Source organism: Eublepharis macularius, chromosome 3 (genome assembly GCF_028583425.1).
Source record: "Eublepharis macularius isolate TG4126 chromosome 3, MPM_Emac_v1.0, whole genome shotgun sequence".
NCBI classification, from domain to species: domain Eukaryota; kingdom Metazoa; phylum Chordata; class Lepidosauria; order Squamata; family Eublepharidae; genus Eublepharis; species Eublepharis macularius.
In genome coordinates this window covers 70,607,800-70,633,746 of record NC_072792.1, presented here as the reverse complement: position 1 = coordinate 70,633,746, position 25,947 = coordinate 70,607,800, and the positions used below count along the sequence as shown (strand labels likewise).

General features: G+C 40.6%; 1 protein-coding gene across 1 annotated transcript in view; it reads left to right on the top strand.

Moving 5' to 3' along the window:
* The window catches only part of MAP3K15 (mitogen-activated protein kinase kinase kinase 15), a 107,167-nt gene that overhangs the window by 77,943 nt on the left and 3,277 nt on the right, over positions 1-25,947 (top strand). Inside the window, exons 19-24 of the mRNA XM_054974997.1 lie at positions 5,068-5,225; positions 14,818-15,001; positions 16,610-16,787; positions 18,035-18,209; positions 22,571-22,756; positions 25,350-25,455. Of these exons, the coding sequence (XP_054830972.1) occupies positions 5,068-5,225; positions 14,818-15,001; positions 16,610-16,787; positions 18,035-18,209; positions 22,571-22,756; positions 25,350-25,455 (987 nt within the window). The remainder of the gene's footprint in view (positions 1-5,067; positions 5,226-14,817; positions 15,002-16,609; positions 16,788-18,034; positions 18,210-22,570; positions 22,757-25,349; positions 25,456-25,947) is intronic.

The window sequence follows — 25,947 nt, the reverse complement described above, 5'->3', positions numbered from 1 at the left end:
CAGTGATCTTATGCCAGTCACTCTTTCAGCTTAATTTACCTTGCAGGTTTGTTCTGAAGATAAAAAGGAGAAGGGGAATCCATATAATCAACATTGAGGACCTTGATGAAATGGTGGCTTTTTTTAAAAAAGTAATAAAACAAGATACAGTATTTACATAAAAATTAAATGAGATTGTTGTGCTTGTAATTATATAATTGTTTAAATTTTTCAATAAAGAAAAAGTTCTGTACAAGCCTTCAATATCAAGGGCTAGATCCAAAGAAACATTAATGGAGATTTGCACAGGAAACTGGCATTTCCTGTCTCCTCTTCTGCAGTCCCCCTATGAACAAATCTGCTCCTGGGAGCTGGGAACTCTCAGGAACAGCATGAAATACAGTGCAAGAGGATGATACCTGAAACAGACATCCATGAAATTAATGACAGTTCTTGTATGAGCCTTTGGATCCAGACTGTGTGCTGAAGTTGCTTTTTAGTAAAGATGTTACTGGATCAGATTTTCAATTAAATCAAATTCTATAACAGGCACCCTTTTCATCAGACCAAATCCTGTTAGGATTTCTCGTGCGCAGTTTAAGAAGAACTCATTCCTTTAGCCCATTTCATTGCTTTAGCCCACATTCCTTGAATGTGCACATCGCATAATTTAAGGATCCATGTAACGTGAATCACTGTTTCTGAAGGTTCCTAGCATACACCGTGGGCATTGGGGAATAATGTATTGTCGAAGGCTTTCACGGCCGGAGAACGATGGTTGTTGTGGGTTTTCCGGGCTGTATTGCCGTGGTCTTGGCATTGTAGTTCCTGACGTTTCGCCAGCAGCTGTGGCTGGCATCTTCAGAGGTGTAGCACCAAAAGACAGAGAGATCTCTGTCTTTTGGTGCTACACCTCTGAAGATGCCAGCCACAGCTGCTGGCGAAACGTCAGGAACTACAATGCCAAGACCACGGCAATACAGCCCGGAAAACCCACAACAACCATTGGGGAATAACATTTTTGCAATATCCCTACATATGCATTTCCATGATCATGAGACAATCACAACCAGTTCTTAGGTAAGAATCTCTAGATCAATTTAGGAGATTTCATAAGGTGGTATATTTTTAACAGCAAGGCCAGGTTGGTAAAAATCCAAGGAAAATCTAAACTTACAATTACTATGGGTTTTTTTTGAGGATGAGTGAATTTGTAAGTGCCTTATCTTAAAATTTACAAAATAAACCCATTATATGGACCTTATCTGCTGGGTGGAAGAGTAGGCAAAATTAAATATCTCCATGAGAACTCTGAAATACTTTGCAGATATTCAGCCTGTCTCCCTCAGCAACTTGCTTATTACTGTCTCTTGCAGCCATTTTTAAAGTACAGTGGATATACTTCTGATCTTGTGGTTATTATATAAGAATATGCATTTGTTACATTTGTTTAATGTAAATGACAATGAACAAATAACAATTTGTTTGTTAAATGACAATGAACGACTTCTCTCCAAGTTCTGGAGAGACAATCTTTTCTATTACAATGTTACTGAAGGAACACACCATTCTAAAGACAAAGGCATAAATTGGTCAGTGGTCAAAATGATATGGTTTCCAAACTGTCCCTGTTGGTCATCAATGCAAACAATGCTGTCGACTCTTCTGGAGTCTATACTAGAGATGGGCACGATCTGCATTACGATAAAAAAAACCCCACGATAATGGTGATCGTGATCCGGTGGATCGTGATCGGCCACGGCCAACAATCCAGCGATTGGGAGAGGCCTGGATCGGGGCGTTCAGGCTCGGATCGGGGATCCAGACACTCAGGCGCCAGCAATCTATTCCCCTGGCAACGGAGCCAGGGGAATGCCTGAGCTCTGTTTGCCCTCCTTCTGTCGCCCTGGAAACCCGAATGGAAGCCCAGCTTTCCTTGATCAGCAGGGCTTCCTTCCAACCACGGAGCAGCAAAGCAGTCACAAGTTGGGAGAAGACACTCAGGGGAGGGAGGGAGAAGGGGGTGTTCTGTAGCCATGGGCACTCCAATCTCATCCCTGCAAACCCTGATAGGCAGCTCTGATGGCCAAACACAGACCTCCTGTGTTGCTGAATGAGACCTAAGGGGAGGTGGCTCGTCGCTGCCTCCCCATGCCCGCCAGGCCCAGCGGCCGCTGTCATCACCCACCTTCCCACATAATACCAGTGTGCCCCGCTTTGGCCTCCATGATCCACAATGCACGGCTTGGGAACGGGAGATGATCGGCGCGGGTCGTTAATTCGGGATTGTCGTCAGTGCCGATCCACAATCCACTGGATCGTTAACATTTTTTGGATTGTGTCCATCTCTAGTCTATACATCTCCTCACAAGGAACAAGTGTAATTGATTATGTGCTGATCGGTGATTCTTACTTCTCTAAACTATTAAGAATTCAAGGTGGAAGATCATGGAACAAGTGACCATCTTCCAATCCCCATCAGAATATCAAGGGAGACCACGCCTGACTTGAATACTGGCCTAACTGACCCCCAAAGTACTGCCTTATAAACAGAGATGGTCCAAAAAATTGGCCGAAGCTGCTATAAAAACACTGCACACCACTGTGCTAAACTTGAAAAGGAAGATTATGGTGGAACAAGACTACTGATCAGCACTAGAATCCATGAAACTGCTCACTAAACTGTTTGACCCCGTTCTGCTAAACTACAGGGAAAGTAAGCGGAAATTAAACAATCCTTATTGCCATACAAAGAGCTGGTTTGACAAGGACTGCAGGAAGGCCAAAAACCAAGCTAAGCGGAACTATAAGCCCTTTAGATACAGCAATACGGCTATAACAAGACATTCATTGATACAAGCCAGAAGGGAATATAAAACCATACTAAAGGAGAAAAAATGGCAGTCTATGAAATCTCTATGGGACAAGATAATTGTAGCTGTCAAAGGGAGATTCAATGTATCTCTATGGCACCTAATTACACCAATACCGAAGCCACGATGCAACACTGCAATCCCCATACCATCAACTACCTGGGAGAAACATTTTAAAAATCTCTGTATGAAACACAACCTCAAACCAGATTTGGACTTTGAAATCAATCTCAAGCAAGTTCCAAAATGGGAACCTGTTTCTTGTTGCAAGGTAGTTGAATTGATCAAAGCTTTGAAAACAGGGAAGTCCCCTGGCCTTGATATGTTCCCTGCCAAGCTTCTGAAGATAGCCCCCAATTGGCGGGCTCAAGTGCTTGCACCTCTGTTTACATTGGTAAACTCAAATGGAATTATACCAGACATTATACCCATTATACCAGATTATACCCATCTACAAAAAAAGGCGATAAAACTGATCCAAGCAATTATCGACTGGGAGATGAACAAGCTGGCTTTAGAAAGGGCCACTCTTGTGTGGACCACTGCTTTACGCTTGCCTCGCTGGTAAGCAAATATGTATTAGACATGCCTGGCTCCCTATATGCAGCATTTATTGACCTGGGCTGCCTTTGATTCCGTGTCCCATGCAAGACTATGGAACAAACTTAATGCTGCATGTCTACCCAAGAGATTGTTAAAGCTTATAATGAACCTCTACTCCGAAAATATATTACATGTCCAACTAAGCCACTGCCATGCAGAAGCTGGTGGGGGGGCAGTGCTAGAGGAGCAAGTTATCATTGCCAGGGTGCTAAAAAGGGGAGTTATTTTTGAAGCAGCCCACCCTTCTGTGAGTTTAGCAGGACCCACCCTTGCTGCCTATAAAATGACAATCTTTTCTCCTATGTTTTACACATTTGTCAGAGATGATCTGTGGAACTGGCGATGGTAAGAAAAGATACAATTCCTGAAAATGCCATCCAAATTGGATAAAAAACAAAACAAAGTTACAACCAGAAATACTTTATAGCGAAACCAGTGGAATTTCACAACTATTATTTTACAATTTTACAATAAGCCACCCAGAGGTTTAGCACCATTGTACAACTGCACAGCAATAAAAACATCTTCTAAAATACTTTTTCTTCAACTAAATCTTGTCACTCTTGCCTAGTGGGCAGGGCAGCAGACATTGCTACTTGTGGCAGTACCAAAAGAGTTTCCTTGCTATGCTTTATTTCTCACCTTTATTTCAATGAAATTTTTAAATGGGAACTTTGCACTATTAATACCCAAAGGATTCCAGCAAACTGGTTGTGGCACAATTCCTGGAATATTATATCTAATTTTAATGGAATTTAAACTAGAAAAAATGAGGTGGTAAAAGACAAGTTGGGAGTGTGTAAAACATCACAAAGCTGTGGACTTTCAAAATACATGCAAAATTTTAAAAGCTTTTACAATGGATTTTTCTGAAGTGTATCCAGATTACAGTGCTGCCTATGTAGATTCTGCCAGCTTCATAACGGTGGAACAAATTGGCTGTGTTTTATGATGACTAGAATTGTTAGGCATTATAAAGGCAGAATGCTGTTTAACCTTCATAATATGCTACCTTGTTTCTATAAGCATAAGAAATATGTATTAGTTTCAAATGTTGTATTAGTATGTATTAGTTTCAAATGTTTTGTTTGTTCAATGTTTATAGGTCTGTTGCTTAAGACAGAATTCTCACTGTAAATAAGAATATTATGGGAAAATAGTTGAGAGATCACATGCTCATTTTACTTCCGTTAGGTTCACACATAAGCAAGGCAGAACTCTGATATCAAAGCATAATAAATATACATATACACATGTGGAAAAGGCATCAAAGTCTGATCACTCAATCTATTGCTATGTCTCCTCTCAGTGAACAACCCAGTAAATCATTATTGTGTTGCAGGAACAGAAATCCTATTCATGCGATCAACCTTTGTATGTGGAAAAATATGGAAAATGACAAGATGACTCTTCTCTACAATCTAGTTAAATGTACTGAACACATCTAGAAAAATCTAGAAAAATTGTGATAAAGGCAGTATAGGGGCTGCAAATTGTAGGCATTACCACCTATTTTTCTTTTCAAGTCCATTTGTACTAGAAAGATCATTTTGCAATAATAATTGTTAACTGTTCCATAACAATAAAATTAACAAGTTTTTCTTGATTTTAGGCACTTTGCAGTACATGGCTCCAGAGATTATTGATAAGGGGCCTCGAGGGTATGGTGCACCAGCTGACATGTGGTCTCTGGGATGTACCATCATTGAAATGGCAACAGGGAAGCCTCCTTTTCATGAACTGGGAGAACCACAGGCAGCTATGTTCAAAGTAAGTGAGTTTGTGCTTATAACTCTTGTGCCATCCTTTAAGAGTAAATTAATTCTAGTTAATCTGCTCCAGAGGGTATTTTGTTTGGAGAACTAAAGCCTTAGGAGCTCCCAGACCTTCAGATCTGCTACTGAAGAAGCACAAAGACAAATCTAAATATAGGGAGAAACGGAAAGGGAAGGCTTGGAGTCGTACCAAGTCTGTGCTGGAGACTGCACCTGAACCGCACATGGAATCTCCTCGTAGGAGCTCACACTCAAGATCCCCTTCATCTGGAGAAGAGGATGGAAGAGAAATAGGTGCTCAACTACAGACTTACCCACCCATCGACCAAGCATGGCAGGTGTTCCCATGTCTGCCATGGGGTCCTCCATACCCACCAGCAAACTATCCATATGACTGGAATATGTACCCGATTTTCCCACATGCAGCATCAATGTTGAGCTGTTCCATTCTGCCGAGGGCTTCCCTTTGGATCCGAGCTGGTGTCAGACAGTGGCTTACTAAAAGTTGCAATCCAGACTGTCTCTTGCAATTAGACATGAGTCCATTGGTTTCAAAAGAATTTACTGAATATAAACAACCCTATAGTCCACTATCCAAGATGCAATATCTTGGCTGGTACATGAGTATTATTACGAATGATAGGCAAAGGTTAAGGTACAGAATAGCATAGCCCAGCAGTCCCCATCCTCCCACCACAGTTCTCAAAACAAACGGCTTGAAGCTGAGAGAGTGAAAGTTTCCCAAGGCTGGAAAGGTTGTAGTCATAACATTCCTCTTCTTTAAGATAACTGCTACTGGACTGCTTGCCACCTGCAAAAGAAGCACTTAAACACTGACAGGATCAAAATGGAGTCTCTTTGGTTAGAAACATAGTTAGACCTGACATTTCTGCCCCCTCTAAAATGCTCTTCCCCCAGGTTTGAGAGGGTAGAGAGTGTGAAAAGATTTTAACAATCTAGGAGCATGAACATGAATAGCCTCCACCCACTCATCAGACCCAGAATCAAAGTCCTTCCATCTGATGAGGTAAAACAGCTTATTGCGTTTGATCTTAGAGTCCAAAATTTGCTGTACTTCATAATGGATTTGATAATTATGAGCACTTTATTGTCCTCACATATTTTGTTAATTGTCTTTTTCTCCTTTCTCTTCTTCAGTTGCCATGCCAAATATTTCCCAGGTTTATTTGCACCTTCAAACGACTTTTGATTCATTCTTTTAAGATTCCATTCCAATTCTTTATTATTCATTGCCGTCAACTGCTCTTGAAGGATTTTAATATCTTGATAGATTTTCTTTTTCCGTGGTCTTTTCTTTAATTGTATTTCTTTTGCTTTTATTTTTTCCATAATCTCCTGTCTCTTCTCCTCTTTTTTTTCGAGCTCTTCCCTTTAAGTCCATTAGTATGCCTCTAATTACTGCTTTATATGTATCCCATACCTTATTGGTTGGTACTTCTCGATTCATATTGTGCTGTATGAAGAATTTAGTTTCCCTTCTCAACATCTCCATATTTTCTCCCTCTTGTAACAAGTCCTCATTTATTCTCCATCCTTTCCTCTTAGTTCTTTTTCCAAACTTCCACATTACTGGGTTATGATCTGAGCCTACCATGGGCATTATTTCTACATCCTTAGTCCAAAGCACTAAGTCCTTTGAGGCCCAGATCATATCGATTCGTGATAGGGTAGAATGCCTTGCGGAGAAAAATGTATAATGTCTGCCTGTGGGATTCTGCATTCTCCACACATCTTCCAAAGTTTCCTGTTGCATTAATGCAAAAAAATTCTTTGGTAATAGTCCTCTTTTCTTTTGTGCAGTTACTGATTTTTTATCTTGTTCTAAATTTGTAACTCCATTGAAGTCTCCTGCAAGGATTATCTGATCATAAGAAAGTTCATCTAATTGCTTCCTTAAATCCTCAAAGAAGCTCTCTTTTGCTCCATTTGGTGCATAAATTCCAATCACCAATACTTTCTTTAAATTCCATGTACATTCCACTGCTATAAATCTGGCTTCCACATCTCTGATCATTAGCTTTGGCTGTAGCTCCTCTCTTATGTATAATACCACTCCCCTTTTTTTCCTTTTTTGAGGCCGCTACAAACTCATTGCCCAACTTACCCAATTTAAGGTATTTTACATCCTGATTTCTAATATGGGTCTCTTGCAAGCACACAATATCACATTTTTGTTTTAATAGCCAGTGGAAAATACTTTTTCTCTTATTAGGTGAATTAAGTCCATTTACATTCCAAGATAATACTTTACACTCCATATTCATAGCCTTGTTGTTGGTAAGTCTTTTTCATTGTCTCTCATAAACTTTTCCATCTCAAATTCAGATCTGATGCGCTTTTTCTCTCCTCCGAATTCAAAGGATATCCCTTCCGGTAATTCCCATCTGTATCTTACTTTCATGTCCTTCAAATTCTGAACTAAGACTTTGTATTTTTTCCGATCAAGCAGCACCGATCTGGGTAACTCTTTCATGATGATAATCGTCTTGCCATCAACTATCAATGGATCTTGAAACTGCTTACTCACTGTCATTTCTCTTGGGTTCCTTGTCGTAAATTGCACAATCACATCCCTTGGTAATTTCCTCTGGGTCGCAAATCTGGAATTTATTCGATACACCACATCAAGGATAGCCACAACCTCCTCCTCCTCCTTTCCCAGATATTCAGCTAACACCTCTATAACCTGTTCTTGTGCTGTCTTTCCATCTATTTCCGGCAAACCTCGAAACCTCAGCTGCTTCTCCATGTACTTGCTCTCTGCAACTGCCATCCTTCCCCTCATCGCTCTCATATCCATTCGTTGCGTCTCTGTAAGATTCTCCACCGCCTTCTCAACAACATTAACTTTTTGCTGCGCTGCTTGCAAGTCATTTTGTATTGTTTCCATTCCCTTCTTTACTTCTGCCAATTCATTTTTTACTGTCTCTTTGACATCTTTAACTTCCCTCACCAACTCCTGTTTTGTCTCCTTCAATTCCTTTAACATTTCCAGAAATTTTTTGTCCAGGTTCTCAATGGCCATTTGCCACTCTTTTTTCGACATCGTGGGGCTTGATTTACCTCGCTCCCACGAGTCTGCACGTTTCCTTAACTCCGTGGCGTTTAAGTTTATGTCCCTTTAAATTAATTTAAATGTCCCGATTCTTAAAAAAAGCAAAAGATGTTTAAAAAATCCAAAATGTCGGGCGTCTTTTCTCTATGGTTTTTCTATAGTCTTTTTGTAATTCAAGATGTCCTACTTCCTCTCCTTTTGAAGTCAAAGTCCTTCCCTTTTCAAAAATGGCGATTCCCTTCTTCCTGTCCTCCAATAAGGGCCGTCTCTCTCCAGCAGCTCTATCACTATGACGCACTTCCTGTTTCCCGTCTCTCCACTGCAGCTCTCGCGATGATAGAAATTTTCTCACAGCCTGCTATCACTTTCTGACCACAGGTATGAAAAACAATTGTCCAATTTCTTTAATAACTTCGTTTAACTTAGTCCTTTTTCTAAGCTATTTCTTGCCGAGTCTTCCCCTCATTATATTCCGTCTGTTGCAGTTTAAAATTTCACTTTAAAAGTTCGTTACTTTAAGCAATCCATCCTGATTCGAGAGATAGTGATCTTTACCTTTTCAAGCGTCTCTCTGGGTTGTAATCACTGCTTCGATCTCAAATTCTTTTCCACCTTCTTTTCCCCTGTTGAAGCTTGGGCATGTAGGTCTTATGCCAGCCGCACTGGCCCCAGTTCTGCCGCAGAGATTTTAGCCGACCTGTCTTAGGGTGGGACCTCAAGGGATGAGAGAGAGTCCTTAGCGCAGAACCCCCCCTCGCCCGAGATCGACGCGCCCTGAGGTTCTTGAGCGTTCTTTGCCTGTTCTCCGCCTGAGAACAGGTGGCCGCGGGCTAGTTGTGCCCCGCCGGCCGCTAAAACGGCAGCCCGGTCAGCTCTGCACTTAGAGCTGCGTTAGACCTCCATGGATCCCAAACCAGAAGTCCCGGAGTACTAATCCATTTACAAGAGCGGGTGCAATAATGTCTCGGGAGCAGCCGGAATCAATAAGGGCTTGGACACGGATATGCGTTTTTCTTTCAGGATTCACTAACGTAACCGGCATGAATAATATGGACCCTCGAGGTCTCTCCACTATGGGAGTCGATGGGGGCTTGATCTGCCATTTGGGTCCCTTTACGACAGATCCATCTCGTTTCTCGAGTTGGGGCTCTCGGGTCCTTCTTCGCTAGTGAGGGCAGTTGGATCAAAATCCATAATTTCTTCTAGCTCTAACCCTCTCTCGGGAGGATTTTTCCGGATAGCTCCTCTCCCCCTAGCCATTTGTGGAGGTGGCGTTGGGCGGTATGGTGGGGGAGGGGTGGTAGAAACTGTTCGCCGTGGTGGGAACGGAGTTCTTTGCACAGGCATGAATGGACATTGTGCCGCGAAGTGACCACTTTGGCCACATTGTAGGCATAGTCCTTGTTGCCATCTAGCATCTCTCGCTCCTCTGGCTGCGTATCCTGTTCCCCTTCCCCCTCTTGTAATTATTGAGGTCCGCCGGTACCCTGTCGCTTGTTGTTGCTCCACAAGCCGTACTTCTTGCATGCGGTTTTCTACTTCGCATGCCAATTGAATCCAACACAAGAGTGTGGGGGGATTATCTTGCATAAGGGCTCGGTCCAGTAATATGGGATTCATGCCTTGTTTAAACAAAATGATTTTGGTGGATTCCTCACACCTTGGACATTTGGCGGCTAGTTGTTGGAATGTAGTAACATAGTCTCTGGCCGACATATTGCCTTGTCTGATGGTTTGTAATTCTGTTTGGGCTCTACTCTCCTCTAAAGGATCTTCATATTGGGCTCGGAGTACCGCTACTAATCCTTGTAGGGATTCTAATTCCGGGGGCCCCAATTCATACAACGCTACATACCATTCTGCCGCCTTTCCTTGCAACCGGGATCCCAGATGTTCAATTTGACTAGCTTCGTTCTCAAATAAATGTCCCCAACGATTGAAGAATTGCAGCGCTTGTACGAGAAAAAATCCCAACTTCGTAGGATGCCCATCGAACGTAGCTTCTAGCTTGACCCATCCCATCGGTAACTCTTGAGGTCTGGCTACAGGTGCCGGAAGTGGATAGTACGGTACAGGCTGGAAAGGTTGTCGTCATAACATTCCTCTTCTTTAAGATAACTGCTACTGGACTGCTTGCCACCTGCAAAAGAAGCACTTAAACACTGACAGGATCAAAATGGAGTCTCTTTGGTTAGAAACATAGTTAGATCTGACAGCTGGCACGCTCAGTCACATACTGTCACCTCAGAACAGAGGTCAGACTCAGGGACAGAACTAGAGATGGAAGCATCTGAGCAGAGCCTGACAGGGATCTCGTATCCGTCCCTGGAAGAGACAGTGGGAGAAGCGGAATGGAACTCTCTTAATATTGATTTTAAACTGTATTCAGAGCAGATGCTCCGCATGGCTAAATTGCTGAACATTGATCTCTCGAAGGTTCAACAAAAGCCAAAGGATAGTATTCTCCAGTACATTTACTCAGATACCCCGGATATTGTAGCCTTCCCGATGATTGAGGGGTTTGTTGACATTATGGACAACTTGTTTCAGAAAACTGCATCGACCACTGCGACTGCAAAGAAGGAAGAATCCCTATACAGAATTAACCAAGAGAAGTGCCCCTACCTGTTTGTGCATCCGCCAGCCTCTTCAATGATCGCGGAAGAACTCCAGGCCAAACATAGGCAGGGTAGTCTGGCAACAGCTGCAGACAAAGAAGGAAGAAAGTTGAATGCAGTAGGCAGGAAACTGTACTCTGGGTCGGCTTTAACAATCAAAATGGCAAACTATGGCAGAAGTTGGCTGCATTCATGGAAGCATTACCAGAGGAGAAGAAGCCTTTGCAAAGCAGATTCATGAAGAAGCAGTAATACTGCCTAAACAGCAAAATAGTACCAGTAGGCATGTTCTAGATGTGTCAACAAGGGGCTTAGACATGGCAGTGGTATTGCGCAGGTATGCATGGCTTAGGTTTATGGCCCTGCCTTTGAAACTCATTTAAAGATTGGGGACATGCCTTTTGAGGGCAACTCTTTATTTGCTGAGAAGACAGACGAATACCTTTCAAAGAAGAAAAAGGATAGACAAACAGCTAGATCATATGGTGTCTTACCTGCCACTGCTGTGGGACCTCCATACAGATGCTCAGGCAGACATTACATTCTTGATTAAATTATCTTTCCATTGATATATAATTTTATGGTATTACTCCAAAAAAAAAAGTGGTGTTATGAGCCATCAAACCTCAAAAATGCACTTTTTCCAAAAGACTGTAGATGAAAACAGGATTGCACCTACCAGTAGCTGTTGTTCATCTAGGTCTTTGTGCAGGCACACATTCCCCCCCCCCCCCGCCCCGCTGTTGAACTCTCTGACATAACTTTGGGGGTTACATTGACACAGGAGAACTAGGGAAAGGAGGGGCAACCTCTCCAATCACGTGGATGTTTCGGCAGGAAGAACCAGCTCGAAGCAGCTGTGGGGGGGAGTTTGCTCCTCCTTAATAGCCTGCAAGCTAAGGAAGATCCTGTTCCAAGCAGCTGGCCTGCACAAGCACAGTTCCCAATGTGTGCCTGCATGAAGATCTAGATGAACAAAGGTTACAGGTAGGCACAACCCTGTTTAATGAAGTATAACGACCCAGGGTACTTACGCAGCTAAAAATACCTATCAAAGAAATTCTGCGGTTTTTTAACCTTGTGCACAGCTGGCAGGACCAAGAAGAAAGGACTTGGCAGTTCTGGAAGAACAGGGTCAATTTTTTAAAAATCCTTCTGGCCAGCCAGCTCTGACATTTGCTGTTTTTTGCAGACCCTAATATTTGATTATCTGTGGTCCTATCAGAATGTGGTTCCGTCAATCAAACCATCAGACTAATGGATGATTTATTTATTGGTTTATGGAATTTATAAAGCTGTCTCTCCAGAGACCTGCTTGAGTTTGGCAAACTGATATGCATAGTGATAAGAACCTTTCCATGTAGCATTAGGGAAGTATCAAGTATCTTTATTACCACCTTAATTACCATCTCTGTTAATAACCACAATGTGACCTTTTATTTTTCCATGTATTACATTACACAAAATCTTGAATCTATGTGAGGAGTGTGGTTTTAAAGTGGTTAAATGCATTAATATCCTGTCCTTTGATGTAAATAACTCACTTCTGTTCAGCATTTTTGCTTCAGCCAGCACCAGGGGCAGACTATGCTGGCAATTGGAAACTAACTTTCTATTATAAATGTGCAATCAGGTCACATTGCATCAGTGTTGGTCTAAATCCTTGATTATGCTGGCAAGTTTTTGGCCTGTACTCTGTGGCCAGCTTCAGTTCTGGGCTCTATGTGGTGGCTTTAAACTTGGGAAACATACTTACACAATAAAACGTATGGCCGAAGTTTGACTTCACAATATTTATGTAACATTTTTCATTAGAGGCTGGGAAGTGGTAACTAAGGCTGATGAAGTCAGAGCAAAGAAAGTCAGGCCACTGTAAAGTGCTTAGTTACAATTAAAAATTATAATCAGATTACGTAAGTGCACTTTAAAATACTCTTAATATACCTGTCAAAGTAAAATACAGGCTTGTCAACCAGACAAGTAAAACTGAAGTTAAAACACAATATACATCTAACCAAGTATAGAATGTTGTCACAGTTTTGTAGTGTAACGGGATAGCTGCTTTTAAATTTTTTTATTATTATTTTATTAACGCAAAACAAAAAAAAGCAAACAGAAGAGAAAAAAAGAAATCGGGGTGGCTACAAAATCACTAATAGCGAATCTATACATAGCAAATCTATTAAAAATATCTAAATATAAGTCCATAAGTAATTGCCTTCTATATGTGATATGTTCAAATGTTGATAAGTTAATAAGGTCTTAAATCCAGTGTTTTATAAGAAGTGGGCTTTCGTCTTTTCAATGCTGAAGTATAAGGCTTTTCGCAACTGTTGACCATCAGTTAGATTCCAAGAGACAGGCAAGTAATTGAAAAGTACATTCATTCATCTTCTTTCTTCTGTGCAGCCCCACATCTTCTTTCTTCTGTGCACATTTGGGCCTGGATTGGGGCCAAAACAGCCCAAATCGGGTCGGTGCCGGGTGGGGGAAGCCTCCCCCACCCAGCACTGACCTGTTCCCAGCAGTTTTGAAATGGTCCAAAATGGCCGAAAGTCAGATGAGTGGGGCCACCTGACACATGAGTTGTTGGGGGAACTGCCGGAACTGCGTTCCTGCACGTTCCTCCTCCAAATGAGCCCTGCCGTTAAGTCACGTGACCATTTAGGCGGAAACAGTTGCTGTGAGACTCATGAGCAACAGCCCCTTTGGAGCTCTAGAAAGCGTTGTAGAATTCTCCATTGGCTGGCCTGTGCACCGCAATCCCATGTGTGTCTGCACAGAACAACTCGATGAACAGAAGTTACAGGCAAGTGCAAGCCTGTTTACTCTCAAAACTAAATGAGTTTTCTAACACAAAATTAATAACATAATAATAAAATTCAATTTATATGCCGCCGTTCAGGACAACTTAATTCCCACTCGGAGCAGTTTACAAAGTATGTCAAAGAGCTAAATGACTGAACATATCCAAAGCATATGCTTAAGAAATGCATCTTGTGAATTACACTGCCAACAATTAAATACTGTGCTTAAACTTCTAGTAAAAAAAGACGCTAGGGTGTCCAATATAACCTAAACATATTTTTTTGCTTTAAGATCCATTGTAGCAACAAGTATATGGCTTAAAGCCTTATCTCATTGCTTTAGCAAAACTGGACACTCCAGATGGTTATTCCACTTATCTCTAAGGTTCTGTGTAGTATATTTATTAACTGATCTCAAATATTTTTATACAAATATTATGTTTCAATGGGAAGGCTCCTTGCTGAGTTTAGTTAATCCAGTTTCAGTTTTGCAGATTCCACTGTTACCATTGCATGGAAACTAAGTCCATCTACTATTAATAAGTTGATTTAAGTATTGTAAATGTGTAGTGACTGAATGCTCAGATACATTTGAACATCAGGCACCCGTGCAGTGTTCTTTATCTATCTATCTGTCTGACTGTCTGTCTGTCTATCTATTTTACAGTTTGCCTTTCTCATTCACAGTCAAGGTGAATGAACTAGGGAACCATTTGTTAGGATATAACAGCTCATAAAGTTTCACCTGTATCAAGAGAATGCAAAATATACTTATGACAATTTTTGATAGTTTTTAGGTGTGATAACTAAATGGAAGGTCTGTGCTCAGGATGATCTCCAGCCAGGGGAGACTAAGCAGATTTCTGCTTGCATGTATTGAGCATCTGTAAAATATTATATAAATACTAAAACTGTTGCTTTTGATAATATGCCATGCAAAATAGATATGTAGTCTTTTCAATTCAACGTAACTATAGATTTAGTTGTTTGGTAATGTATTTCTTTAATTGCATGCAAGAAAGTAATACAATGTCAGCTTAGCTTTCTCTGTACAAATGATACGAGCCATCCTTCTGTTACTTGCAGGTTGGAATGTTCAAGATCCACCCTGAAATCCCTGAATCACTGTCTGCTGAAGCAAGAGCCTTTATTTTGCTCTGCTTTGAACCTGATCCAAACAAACGCATCACAGCATTCAACTTACTTAAAGATGGCTTCTTGAAACAGGTGAACAAGGGAAAGAAAAACAAAATTGCATTCAAGCCTTCAGGTATGGAATTGTTGTTGAGAGTGTCTCCTTATAATCAGGGATTACATAAAGAGATCTGAGTAATTATTCCTCAGGATTTTGGATATGCCAAGAAATAAGAGACATAACCACAAACCTTTTGTATTGTCGAAGGCTTTCACGGCCAGAGAACGATGGTTGTTGTGGGTTTTCCGGGATGTATTGCCGTGGTCTTGGCATTGTAGTTCCTGACGTTTCACCAGCAGCTGTGGCTGGCATCTTCAGAGGTGTAGCACCAAAAGACAAAGATCTCTCAGTGTCACAGTGTGGAAAAGATGTTGGCAGGTCATTTATATCTACTCAAGAGGGGTGGGGTTGAGCTGAGTCATCCTGTAAGAGTTTCCCAGGGTGTGGAATGCTAATGGCGGGAGGCTTCACTGTATCCTGAGGAGGTTCTTTTGCATATGGATTGGTGCTTGATGTGCTAATCTTCTCTGCAGGGCTATTGTCGGGTGTAGACATAATGCAGGGCTATTGTCGAGTGTAGATATAAATGACCTGCCAACATCTTTTCCACACTGTGACACTGAGAGATCGGTGCTACACCTCTGAAGATGCCAGCCACAGCTGCTGGCGAAACGTCAGGAACTACAATGCCAAGACCACGGCAATACAGCCCGGAAAACCCACAACAACCACAAACCTTTTATTGAACATATTCAGCCTAATTTTAATGTAACAGATTAAAAATAGAAACAAGCTGTCCCATTAGCTTTCTAGCTGAAATGACAATCATTTTCTTTGTTTTATAAAGGAAGAAAAATACCTAAACCAAGATTTCCCCCTGCAAAAAACCCAACCTTTGGAGAAACCGCAGAGTAATTTAGGCGTGTCCTCTCTCTCTCTCTCATTTGTAATCTGCCTTTCTCACTGAGACTCAAGGCAGATTACATAGTGTGAAATTAATATAGTCAATTTCAAGGACATTTCAGTAAACAATGGAATAGGGTATATAAATGTAAAGACATAACATCAGCAAAAATCCAATACAGAGTTTAGGAAATGCTGAAACAGAGCATGAGCAACTATGAGACTGACATATCAAACAACGTAGAACTACCCAGTGGGATCATATTTAAAGAAGCAGATAGTACATAAGGCAACAAAGTACATGGTAGTGAAGTCTATGGTTACTGTCTCTTTAGTGAAGCATCTCTTTTAGACCACCTACTTACCATACAGCCCTCCTGTTGTATAGCAGAGAAAGGCAAAAAGGTTTGAATGCTGGGAACTTTCCTGCAAGTGCTCATTTTGTTTCACCAAGAGAGAGCTGTCTCACAATTACAGGGCTCATGGCTGTAAACGTGAGGTTATGACAGCAGGGGACTTGCTGCAGTTGTAGTGATTTCAGCTGCTAGCAGTCCCTTGAACCATAAACAATCTGTTGCAGGAGTTCCTAATTATCAGTCTCTTCCAGCAGTGGTGTTGGTTTCACATCAAGAAGCATATTTTATTTCCATGGCTTGATAGAGGTGATTTATTTAGTTTCATTTTATTTGCTAATTTTTACTACATTTTCATTATAGCTCAGTTGCTTACTTTGCTTAAAACATGGGTGAAGTTGGTCTTTTTTGGGCTCTTTTGCTCTAGATTATAATCGCAGCACATCTCTTCCTCTGCCAATCCAAGGGGAACAGGCTGGCAGCAGCAGCAGTGAACATGGCTCAATCTCACCAGATTCTGATGTGCAACATGACATGTTCTTTGAAAAAACAAAGCGCTCTGTGTCAGAGATTCAAGCAAAGTATCCCATTTCCCATTTACTAAGGTAAAGCCTGTGTAGTATAAAACATCAGTTGGGATCATGCAAAATCCAGTTGGTTCATTAATTAGTAAATATGGTTCTCAAAGTTAACATACTGTAAGCTGTAGACTGAATATACTGATTGATGTCAAACATCATCTTTAAATGGGCTTTATTTAGGTCTCTAAGAAAATTTTCATTGTAAATGTCTGTTGGAGAAAATCAGGGTCTCTTTCAAGAAAGAAAAGGAGGCATGTTTACTCTGTATGAGCGTGTTCCACATAATGAGCATGCTGTGTTGTTACAGTAGTTGTTAGGTTTGGCTGATTTAAAAGAGAAGGTTCAGTGATCATTATTGGGTTACACCAGCACAAAGTCTAGTCCACAAGTTCACAATTCAAACATGGGCCTGGGTGTTCCTTGCTGTAAGATAAATGGGCAGCACCAGACCCCACCCTATGCCATGCTCTGCCCTTTAATATATAGCAGGCCTTCTCAGGTTGGGCCAAAACACGTTACACATTGTAAAGGGGCAATCTGTGGCAGTACTGAGTCGTACAAGCTTTGTACTTAGATACACTTCAAAGATTGTCAGAGAATTGCCGGGGATGAGAAAGGAGGCCCTAAATAACAGCAGAACAAAAACTGTTTGGTCTTACTCTCACTCCCTTTTCAGGGCTTAATATCTCAAATGGGCACAGTACTCTAGAAAGCCATGAAAATTCTGCTTAGGAGCTCTCCGTTCCCTGAATGCTAGCTGCAGAGTCCTAGAGCTCCGCCTGCCTACAAGGGCAAGGCAACAGCAAGTACTCTTCTTACCCCTCCAGGAGCGCTGCAGTTTGCCTTCCATGCTGCAGAAATAGCTACGAGGAGAAAAGGACCAGAATGCTTCCATCCCTCAGACGTCTGTGGCTAACTGCAGTGACTATGAGGATGGGATGCTATGGTTACTATGGGGACCACAACGCCATTTCAGCAGTGAGGCACTAATTTCTTGAAACATCTGCCGTGCGATATTTCGTGGAATAAGCCACCCTCATCTGAAACATCTGGGCCTGTCACCTCAGCTAGTCATGACACAATTTCATTACACTCATTGATGGATGTTGGGGCCATGGGCTGCAGGACAGACCTTAGTATGTGCTCTAGTCCATCATTTGCAACAATTCAAAAATTACTTTAGTTAGGGTTAGCATTCATATACGTGCTGTCCACAGCTTGATTCTTTGTAGTTCCCTAGTGAATAATCCTGTTGTCATTTTTTGGTCTAGTGTTCCTGATGAGAGCTTGGTTTCAGATGAAAGAAGTTCTTCCCCTTCCCTTGAAGAAAAGGATTCTGGTCTTTTCTTATTACGGAAAGACAGTGAACGACGTGCAATTCTCTATAAAATCCTTAATGAGGAACAGAACCAAGTTGCTTCCAACTTACAAGAGTGTGTGGCACAGGTAATAACACTTGGCAGTATTTTCTTCTTTTTGGAAAGAAAAATGATAGAAATGGGACACATCTTCTTTTACAAAGGGAAAAAAACTTAAAACGTGCTCTTTATATGACAGTCTGAAGGATAATGAGTAAGAGACATGGGCAAAAAGAAGAGGGCTTATGACCCTTTACCTTGATTTTGGGAGATAGTGTGTAAGGTGAGCTTTCATTCTTTTTCTTGCCGAAATCACAGATATAATCAGCAGCTTTATATAGGCTTAGGTGTACTTGAAGCCTAAGAGGCATATGAGGTTATATCATCCGCTCTCAAGCATCGCCTTTTGATTCTAGTTTTAAGCTTTTAGAATATTGGCTTTACAGTTAAAGTACAACCTCCCCCAATGCTGTGTCAAATATAAAAAACAAAATGAGAAAATAGAAATTCAGTATAGTATAGCATGCTTTAATTATTGAATCACATTTCTTGAAATAGTATGGCCTGACATCATCCTATTATATAAAAGGCCTTTTATGGGATAAGCTATATACGATAGGTATAGATAAACAGTTATTATTTCTTGTTCGCAAATTATACTCATCCAACAGCTGTCAAGTCAGATATAGAAACCCAGGTCAACTAACATCTAAGATCCCCATAAATTGTAGAGTAAAGCAAGGTTGCATTTTGGCTCCCTTTTTATTCAACCTATATTTCATGGACATTTTCCTAAACTGAGCTCTATAGAGGTTCCCCTATTATTGTATACCGATGATGCAGTAGTATTATCCTGCTCTCCAAAAGGCCTTAGGGACCTTCTACTTGCATTTGTATCTTACGGTGAGACCAACTTGCTTTCTGTTAACTTCAAAAAATCAAAAATTTTGGTGTTTTCAAGGTCTTGGAGATGCCTAAATTGGCACATTAATGGTAACTCAATAGAGCAAGTTAAATAATTCTAATACTTGGGAGTTCTCTTCCAATATAACAACAACTGGACAGCCCAGAGGATACAAGCACTAAAGGCGGCCAAAAGCAGTCTGTCCACAATCACTTATGTGAAGGGAAACCATTTGTTCCTGCAGCTATGAAAGTTTTTAATGTCAAAGTTGTGTCCCAACTACTTTATAGTATTCCTATTTGGATGAATTCGATCAATTCCCAAGTTGAGCAGATTCAGGCTATATTTCTATGACGTATCCTTGGGATTCCAAACTGCGTAGGTTATGAGGCTGTGTGTCTGGAGACAGGACAGGGTCTTCTGATGACTAGACCTTGGCTATCAACACTGAAATTCTGGCTACACCTCCATTTTAGGGCAGGACCTAATAGTTATATTTCATTGATATTGTCAGATTCTTTTTCATTTAACTAGTCCCATTTAATTTTGAGGAAAATAGTCAATTGGTATATCTATGGACTCTCTATGTTAGATGAAGCTCATTTAGATCTCTGAAACAGAGACTTTTAGACATTGAGAAACAAACTCTGTGGCCTCATGCAGACAAAACTTGCTCTCCCCTGCAATATATTACAACATCGAGACAGGGGCTTCCAGCTAATTACTTTGCACAGCTCACTGCCCCACATTTACGTTGTGCTTTTATGTTGGCAAGATTTCATGTTTTCCTGTCTGCAGTTCTTTATGGAAGATTTGCCAGATTGCCCTATCATGAAAGAACCTGCCCATATAATAATAGGGAACCAGAGTCGATTGCTCATATTTTGCTTTGATATGAATTTTATATCCAAATATGGGAAGTGTTAATTAATCCTATTCTGCACAATAGGCACGACTGCCGTAAGTGAGGCTTGTTTCTTTGCTTTTATTGGACCAGTGTCCCCATATTACCCTTAGAAGCGAGATTTCTTTTAATTGCTAAGAGAATCAGGGACTACAGGATATAAGTTCTGCTTCTATTTTGTATATCGAAATACAGGCTTGTTTAATTTAATTCTTTTTTTATGCCGATAAAGGTATTGACTGACTGACTATTTAAGGACTGAATGGTACAATGGTTCTGTATGTAAAGACATCTTTAGCAGTTCAGTCTATACAAAAGAAAATTAAATATTTGTTTCAAACTCAAGCTTTGATTTCGAAATGTTTGTTTCAAACTCAAGCTTTGATTTCAGCTCATGTGGAATTCAGCTCATGTTCTCCAGGCTTTATTGTAAAGTAATTTAATCCATGAATCAAAATACTTGTGACATGCCTAAAGATGTAAAATTTCTGGAAACACTGAAACTTGTTTTTCCAGTTTTTTTCAGGAAAAAAATGGAATTTGGGGGACACATTGAAATATATGGAAGACTTACTTTATTAACCTAAACATTTAGTGTTTTTACAAAAATAGTACTGTTTTAACTTCAGTAATGTATCACTTATTACTTAGTTACCATATAAAATTGTACTATTTGGCATATTTATGAAATTTAAGGATATAATGACTTGAGCTTTCTCCAAGCAATATTGCTAATACACCCAACACTTCACCACATGTATACTGAAAAGGAAAAAATAAAAGTAAAAAATAAAAAACACAATTTTTGTAGTAAAAAGGTAATGCGTTATTTGAACAATAAATAGGCTTTGATACAGAGCAGCATTTCCATGGAAGGGAGCACAACTTTCTTTCCTCCCTCTTCCTGCTCTTTGGAGAAGGAGGGTGAGGTGACCATGTTATATTCTGTGAGCTGAAATCATTCCACTCGTGGAATACACTGCACTGGATTCAAGCTGTAGTTTCCTATAGTCATAATAGGCTAGCAACATCACTAGATCTTGAGCTAAACTTTATACAGCCATTGAATTGTTCAGTAGTGTACTGTCATCATACACATTACAGCATACTGATTGTGGACAAAATTAGTCACACTTAAACAATAACTATATTCTTGAAAACACGTTGTATATGTCTGCAGTGGACACAGGGATAATTATTTCAAGCTGTACATTGTCTTACCTAAGATCATGCTATTGGCCTTAGAAAGCATTCCACTCATTCCTTCCCTGGCAAAAAAAAGTTGTATAAATATTTGCACCCCCAAATTTCTAAGTTTTTCCATGAAAACATCCTCAGAATTATTTTTTAAAAAAATTGTTCGCTCCCTTCTCTTTGCCATCAGATCACATTACACATACCTGATGAAATGCTGCCCTCTGCTGCTCTTACTATGAACTGATAAAGTTCCAAGTTAACCTTCAGCATGGAGACAGGTGGCTGAAACCAACAGAATTAACACCAGTACTGCCGAGGCACAATCACAGCATCCAGTTTATGAGAAGTCATAGATTGACTAGACCTTGCAGTGCCACAGTAACCTAAGCCCAGTTCTAAAGCCCTTGTTCAATCAAGATCTGAAAAACATTAAGTCTGGGTAATCCTGGTTAGTATTAACATTGTTAAGGTTGGTGTCTCTAAATGATAGTTGAGAGGGAGTTTCTTTCATGGGGGTGCGGTTGCTGTCTGATATCTTAACTCTGTTAATAGAGAGGTGGTATCAAATAGGTACCTGCTTTGAAAATTGCCAAACCATCAGTGTTCAGAGAATTCTGGATCTCCTACTGAGTAATTTCTTTAAAAAGACTAAGCAGGGAAGTTGAAAGTCTGAAGGAGTGGTTCCCCAGAAGTTTGATACATGGCTCATTCTTACTTGTGGATTAAAACTGGAACACTTTTCACTCATTCCTTGTACTTTATCTCAGAGGGACAGGTAGGAAGAAAGAGGTTGTAAATCATCCTCTAGAACAGAGGCTGATGTCTGCAGAGGATGCTGCAATACCTGCCTGAGTTTGGGTAGAAATAAATTCTGTACCAAAACTATTCAGACCCATTCTACCCACCCTCAGTCAGCACTCAGCACTACATCTGAATGACCTGAAACAGGTACTGAAAACACTATTGTGATGTAAGAAACAGAATTACCCTTTATGAGTTCATAAAATCCATTACTGAAATCATTATTAATGACTTGGAATAAGGATACTTTAAAATTAATGAACCTTGAACAGTAGTATGAGCCTAATTGCACATGATTCCCCGATACAGATAGTCCCTTTCTTCTGGTGATGTTACTGCCCTTGTTTTAGTGAAAAAAACTAGGTGGTCAGTGTTGCCAAGCAATGAACACACCTTACATTGTGCCTTTATTATTCAAAACATGCTTGAGTGTTTTTCATGACAAAACCAAATAATGGTCCTTTTTAGACACGGTTCTAACACCCCCATTTTATTAATTTAATCCCACTTTCTCATTACATTTGTTAATCTATTGCTGTAATACAAGCTCTGCTGAGAATTTTTGGTTGCTTACTAAACAAACGTACTAAAACTTGCCAATTGTTGGTGTGTTTAATTTCCCATATTCTGAATTTTTCTTCAGAGTTCTGAAGAACTACATCTTTCAGTTGCTCATATCAAACAAATAATAGGAATTTTGAGAGATTTCATACATTCTCCTGAACACAGAGTTATGGCATCAACTATATCCAAGCTGAAAATCGACCTGGATTTTGACAGTACCTCCATCAATCAGATTCATCTAGTGTTGTTTGGATTTCAAGATGCTGTAAGTGAATCAGAATTCTAGTTCCTGTATGACAGACCCCCCCCTTCATTGTCGCCAGTGTGAGGCAGATTTTCCGACCAAAATTCAGTTTCTCTGTTTTGACTGAGCAGCCCCAAGTAGTGTGTTGTGGTTTTGAAAGTCTGTTTGTCCCACCCTGATATGCAGATATAATTTTGGCTTTTTAGCCCAGCCGAGGAACTTGATGGGGAAAATCAGGAACCCTCTTCCTTTTTATTGGGAATGACACTAGAAACTTTAACATTCAAAAGGAAGTAAGTAACATCTTTATTTAATAGGTAGAGATTGAGTAAGTGTAGTCAATGGAAATGTGGATGTAAAATTTTGTTGGTATTACAGAATACCAACAAAATACAGGCAAAATAGTATCCTTGAAGCTTATTTTCATATATTCTTGTCAGGATGAAATGCCCCGCATGGGTCAGTAATGACTCGGTGCTTGCACAGGGGTCTACCTTTATCTTTACTCTTGATTCTTAACAGTGAGAGGTGTTTTACTTAGTAATTTAGGTACAGCAACAATGTTACTTCAGGAAGTTTCCTATGATAGTTCATATTTCCCGGAGTTAGTCACTTTCTTTGTGCACCTAACTTGCTCCTTTCTTGAAACTAGAGGGTATGTCTATCCCGAGTGGTCTAAAACTGTTTTCTCTTCACAGCAGATGCAGGGTTCTCATCAGAGCCAAACTCCTGAAACTGGACCAGAATTAATTCTCCTCAGAAGATATAACTCTTCTTTTTAGCTTGAAAGGGAGTCTCAACCCACTTCCCAATCACTCTCACCAAAACACTCTCTCAGTTCTCTGGTGTCTGTGTAAAGCATACTTCAGCTTATGCTGACACTTAGACTTTGAATTCTTTGATAGAAGTCTTTTTCAGGACAGTAATACTACAGTTAAGGCAAAGGAAGTCTTCTCCCTTCACTGTAAAGGTGAACCTGTCTGACTTTTCTTATCAGACTCCCTTGGCTCCAAATCCTGTCAGAAACCAATGACTGCCTTCACACTGATTCTAACTGACCAATCAGAGAAGAGAGAGCAACCTGTCACTCAAGCTCTCCTTTCTAGGAAATAGTTAATCCTTCCTCTCCCCAGCTCTGATTTTGCTGCACTTTGGAAACCTGCTGTAAAGTGCTGCACGTCACACTGTGGAATGGGAACATATGCAAGGGCTGTGCTTCAACGAACCACATTCACACAGACTGTGGCCTAGGCACTACTCTGTGACATTCACTGCTATGCAGATAGATAATGCTAGTCTCTTACTGTTCTGAGACAAGGTGAAGGAGAGCAGAAGAAAATTGTGGAATAAACTGTGGGAACTGACCTTTTTGGCAAGCTCTGGCCTTTTAATTTCCAAAGAAGAGAATTGAAGAACTGTAAAAACTAGAGGGAAATCAAGATGATTAGGGAGTTAGAGAACCTTTCCTATGAAGAAAGGCTGGGGAGTCTGGGACTTTCAGTCTCGAAAAAAGCTGGCTAAGGGGAAACATGATAAAGATAATGGAGTGGACAGAGGGAGCTTTTTCTTCCCCTCTCATACCAGAACATGGCACCCAATGAAATAGTTGGGAAATAGGTTTAGTACAAAAATTTAGGACAAACAAAAGGCAATACTTATTTACTCAGTGAGTAATTAAACTCTCAATACCAGAGAAAGCCAAGAGCATAGACTTAAAAGGGCTTATACAGATTAAGGAAGGAGAGATTCATCAGTGGCTAGAAGCCATGGTGACTGAAGGCAGCAAACTTCTGAATATTAGTGCTGGGAGATGGTAGCAGCAGCAGGGGAAGGTCTCGGCCTCTCCGCCGTTTCCCCTCCAGGTCTGCTGCTTGGCCATGGTTTAAAACAGAAAGCTGATCTAGCAAGCTCTTACGTTCTTATCTGAATACTGTTAGCCAGGTTTGGAATTCTTAAGTTATTGTAAGGTGAACCACACCTTACTGTGTGGTTTCCACCCCAGCAACTTAAGTTGCTGGGGTGGAAAGACTGCTTATTATTATACTGGATTTTCTACTGTGAAATTGTTACTTTAGTTAAGAGTATGTATTTAGAACCTTAGCCTTGTATTTTAGAAAACACTAATACCTGGAGTGAAGTTCCTTTTCTGCTTAGTATCTGCTGTTTGAGAATTGTTATACAACAGTGGCTCACTGTGTCATCCTAAGCAAATTTGCAGCTCTCTGAGTCAATAGGTTTAAAAGGCTGCAATTCTACTTAGGAGTGCACTGTACAAGAATTAACTATGATGTGAGTGGTCCCTTGTCCAAATTTCATTTCAGCTATGAACCCACTAAGCAACCTTAAGCAAGCCACAGCTTAACAGACTCAGCTTCCCCTTTCCCCTTCTACAATTTGGGGTTAATATGGAACTACTTTACCGGGCTGTTCTAAGGACTGCCCTTAGCAACTGGGCAGCAACAGAAAAGGCTTGGGCCTTGAGAGCTAGGAAACCCTTCCGTTAGGAACAGTTGCCACACAGGTTCATAGTGGGAGAGCGGTCCTTCAAGTATGGGGGCCTCGTGTTCATGAAGGACTTAAGGCTGAACTGTTTTATTTGGCTCTTTCTTTACAGGTGAACAAAGTACTACGAAACCATTTAATCAGACCCCACTGGATGTTTGCTATGGATAATATAATACGACGTGCAGTCCAAGCTGCTGTCACTATTCTTATTCCAGGTAAGTTAAAGCAGAGCAGGTAAATGGTATGATCAGGAAGGCCCTAAGAAAACATAAGAGTGCATATACCAGCAATTCCCAAACTGTATGCCTGGACAAATTAAAAGATTATGCTAGGTTCACAAGATACTTTAGACCCCTGACCACAAGGAAGCTGTTTGCTTAATTGTTAACATGATTTATTGCTCCATCCTTTCTTCCTTTTAGAATCCACCAATGGTAGGAATTCTGTTGCCCTTGTGTGTTATATTCGATGGGATCGTTCAGTCACACTTGATGAAGAGGCATAGTAAAATTAGTTGCCCTCATAGGAGGTACCTGAACACTACAAAGATGGATTCCTCGGTATTCTTAAACATTGAAACAAACCTTTTATTGAAAAGAGAACTGTGCTTTCAGGTTTAATACAGGAAAAAAATGGCATGACTATCTGCAGTTTTAAATGCTGCTTTTGAGCCTATGCCTAGCTGGGAACAAGAGAGAGCTGGACAG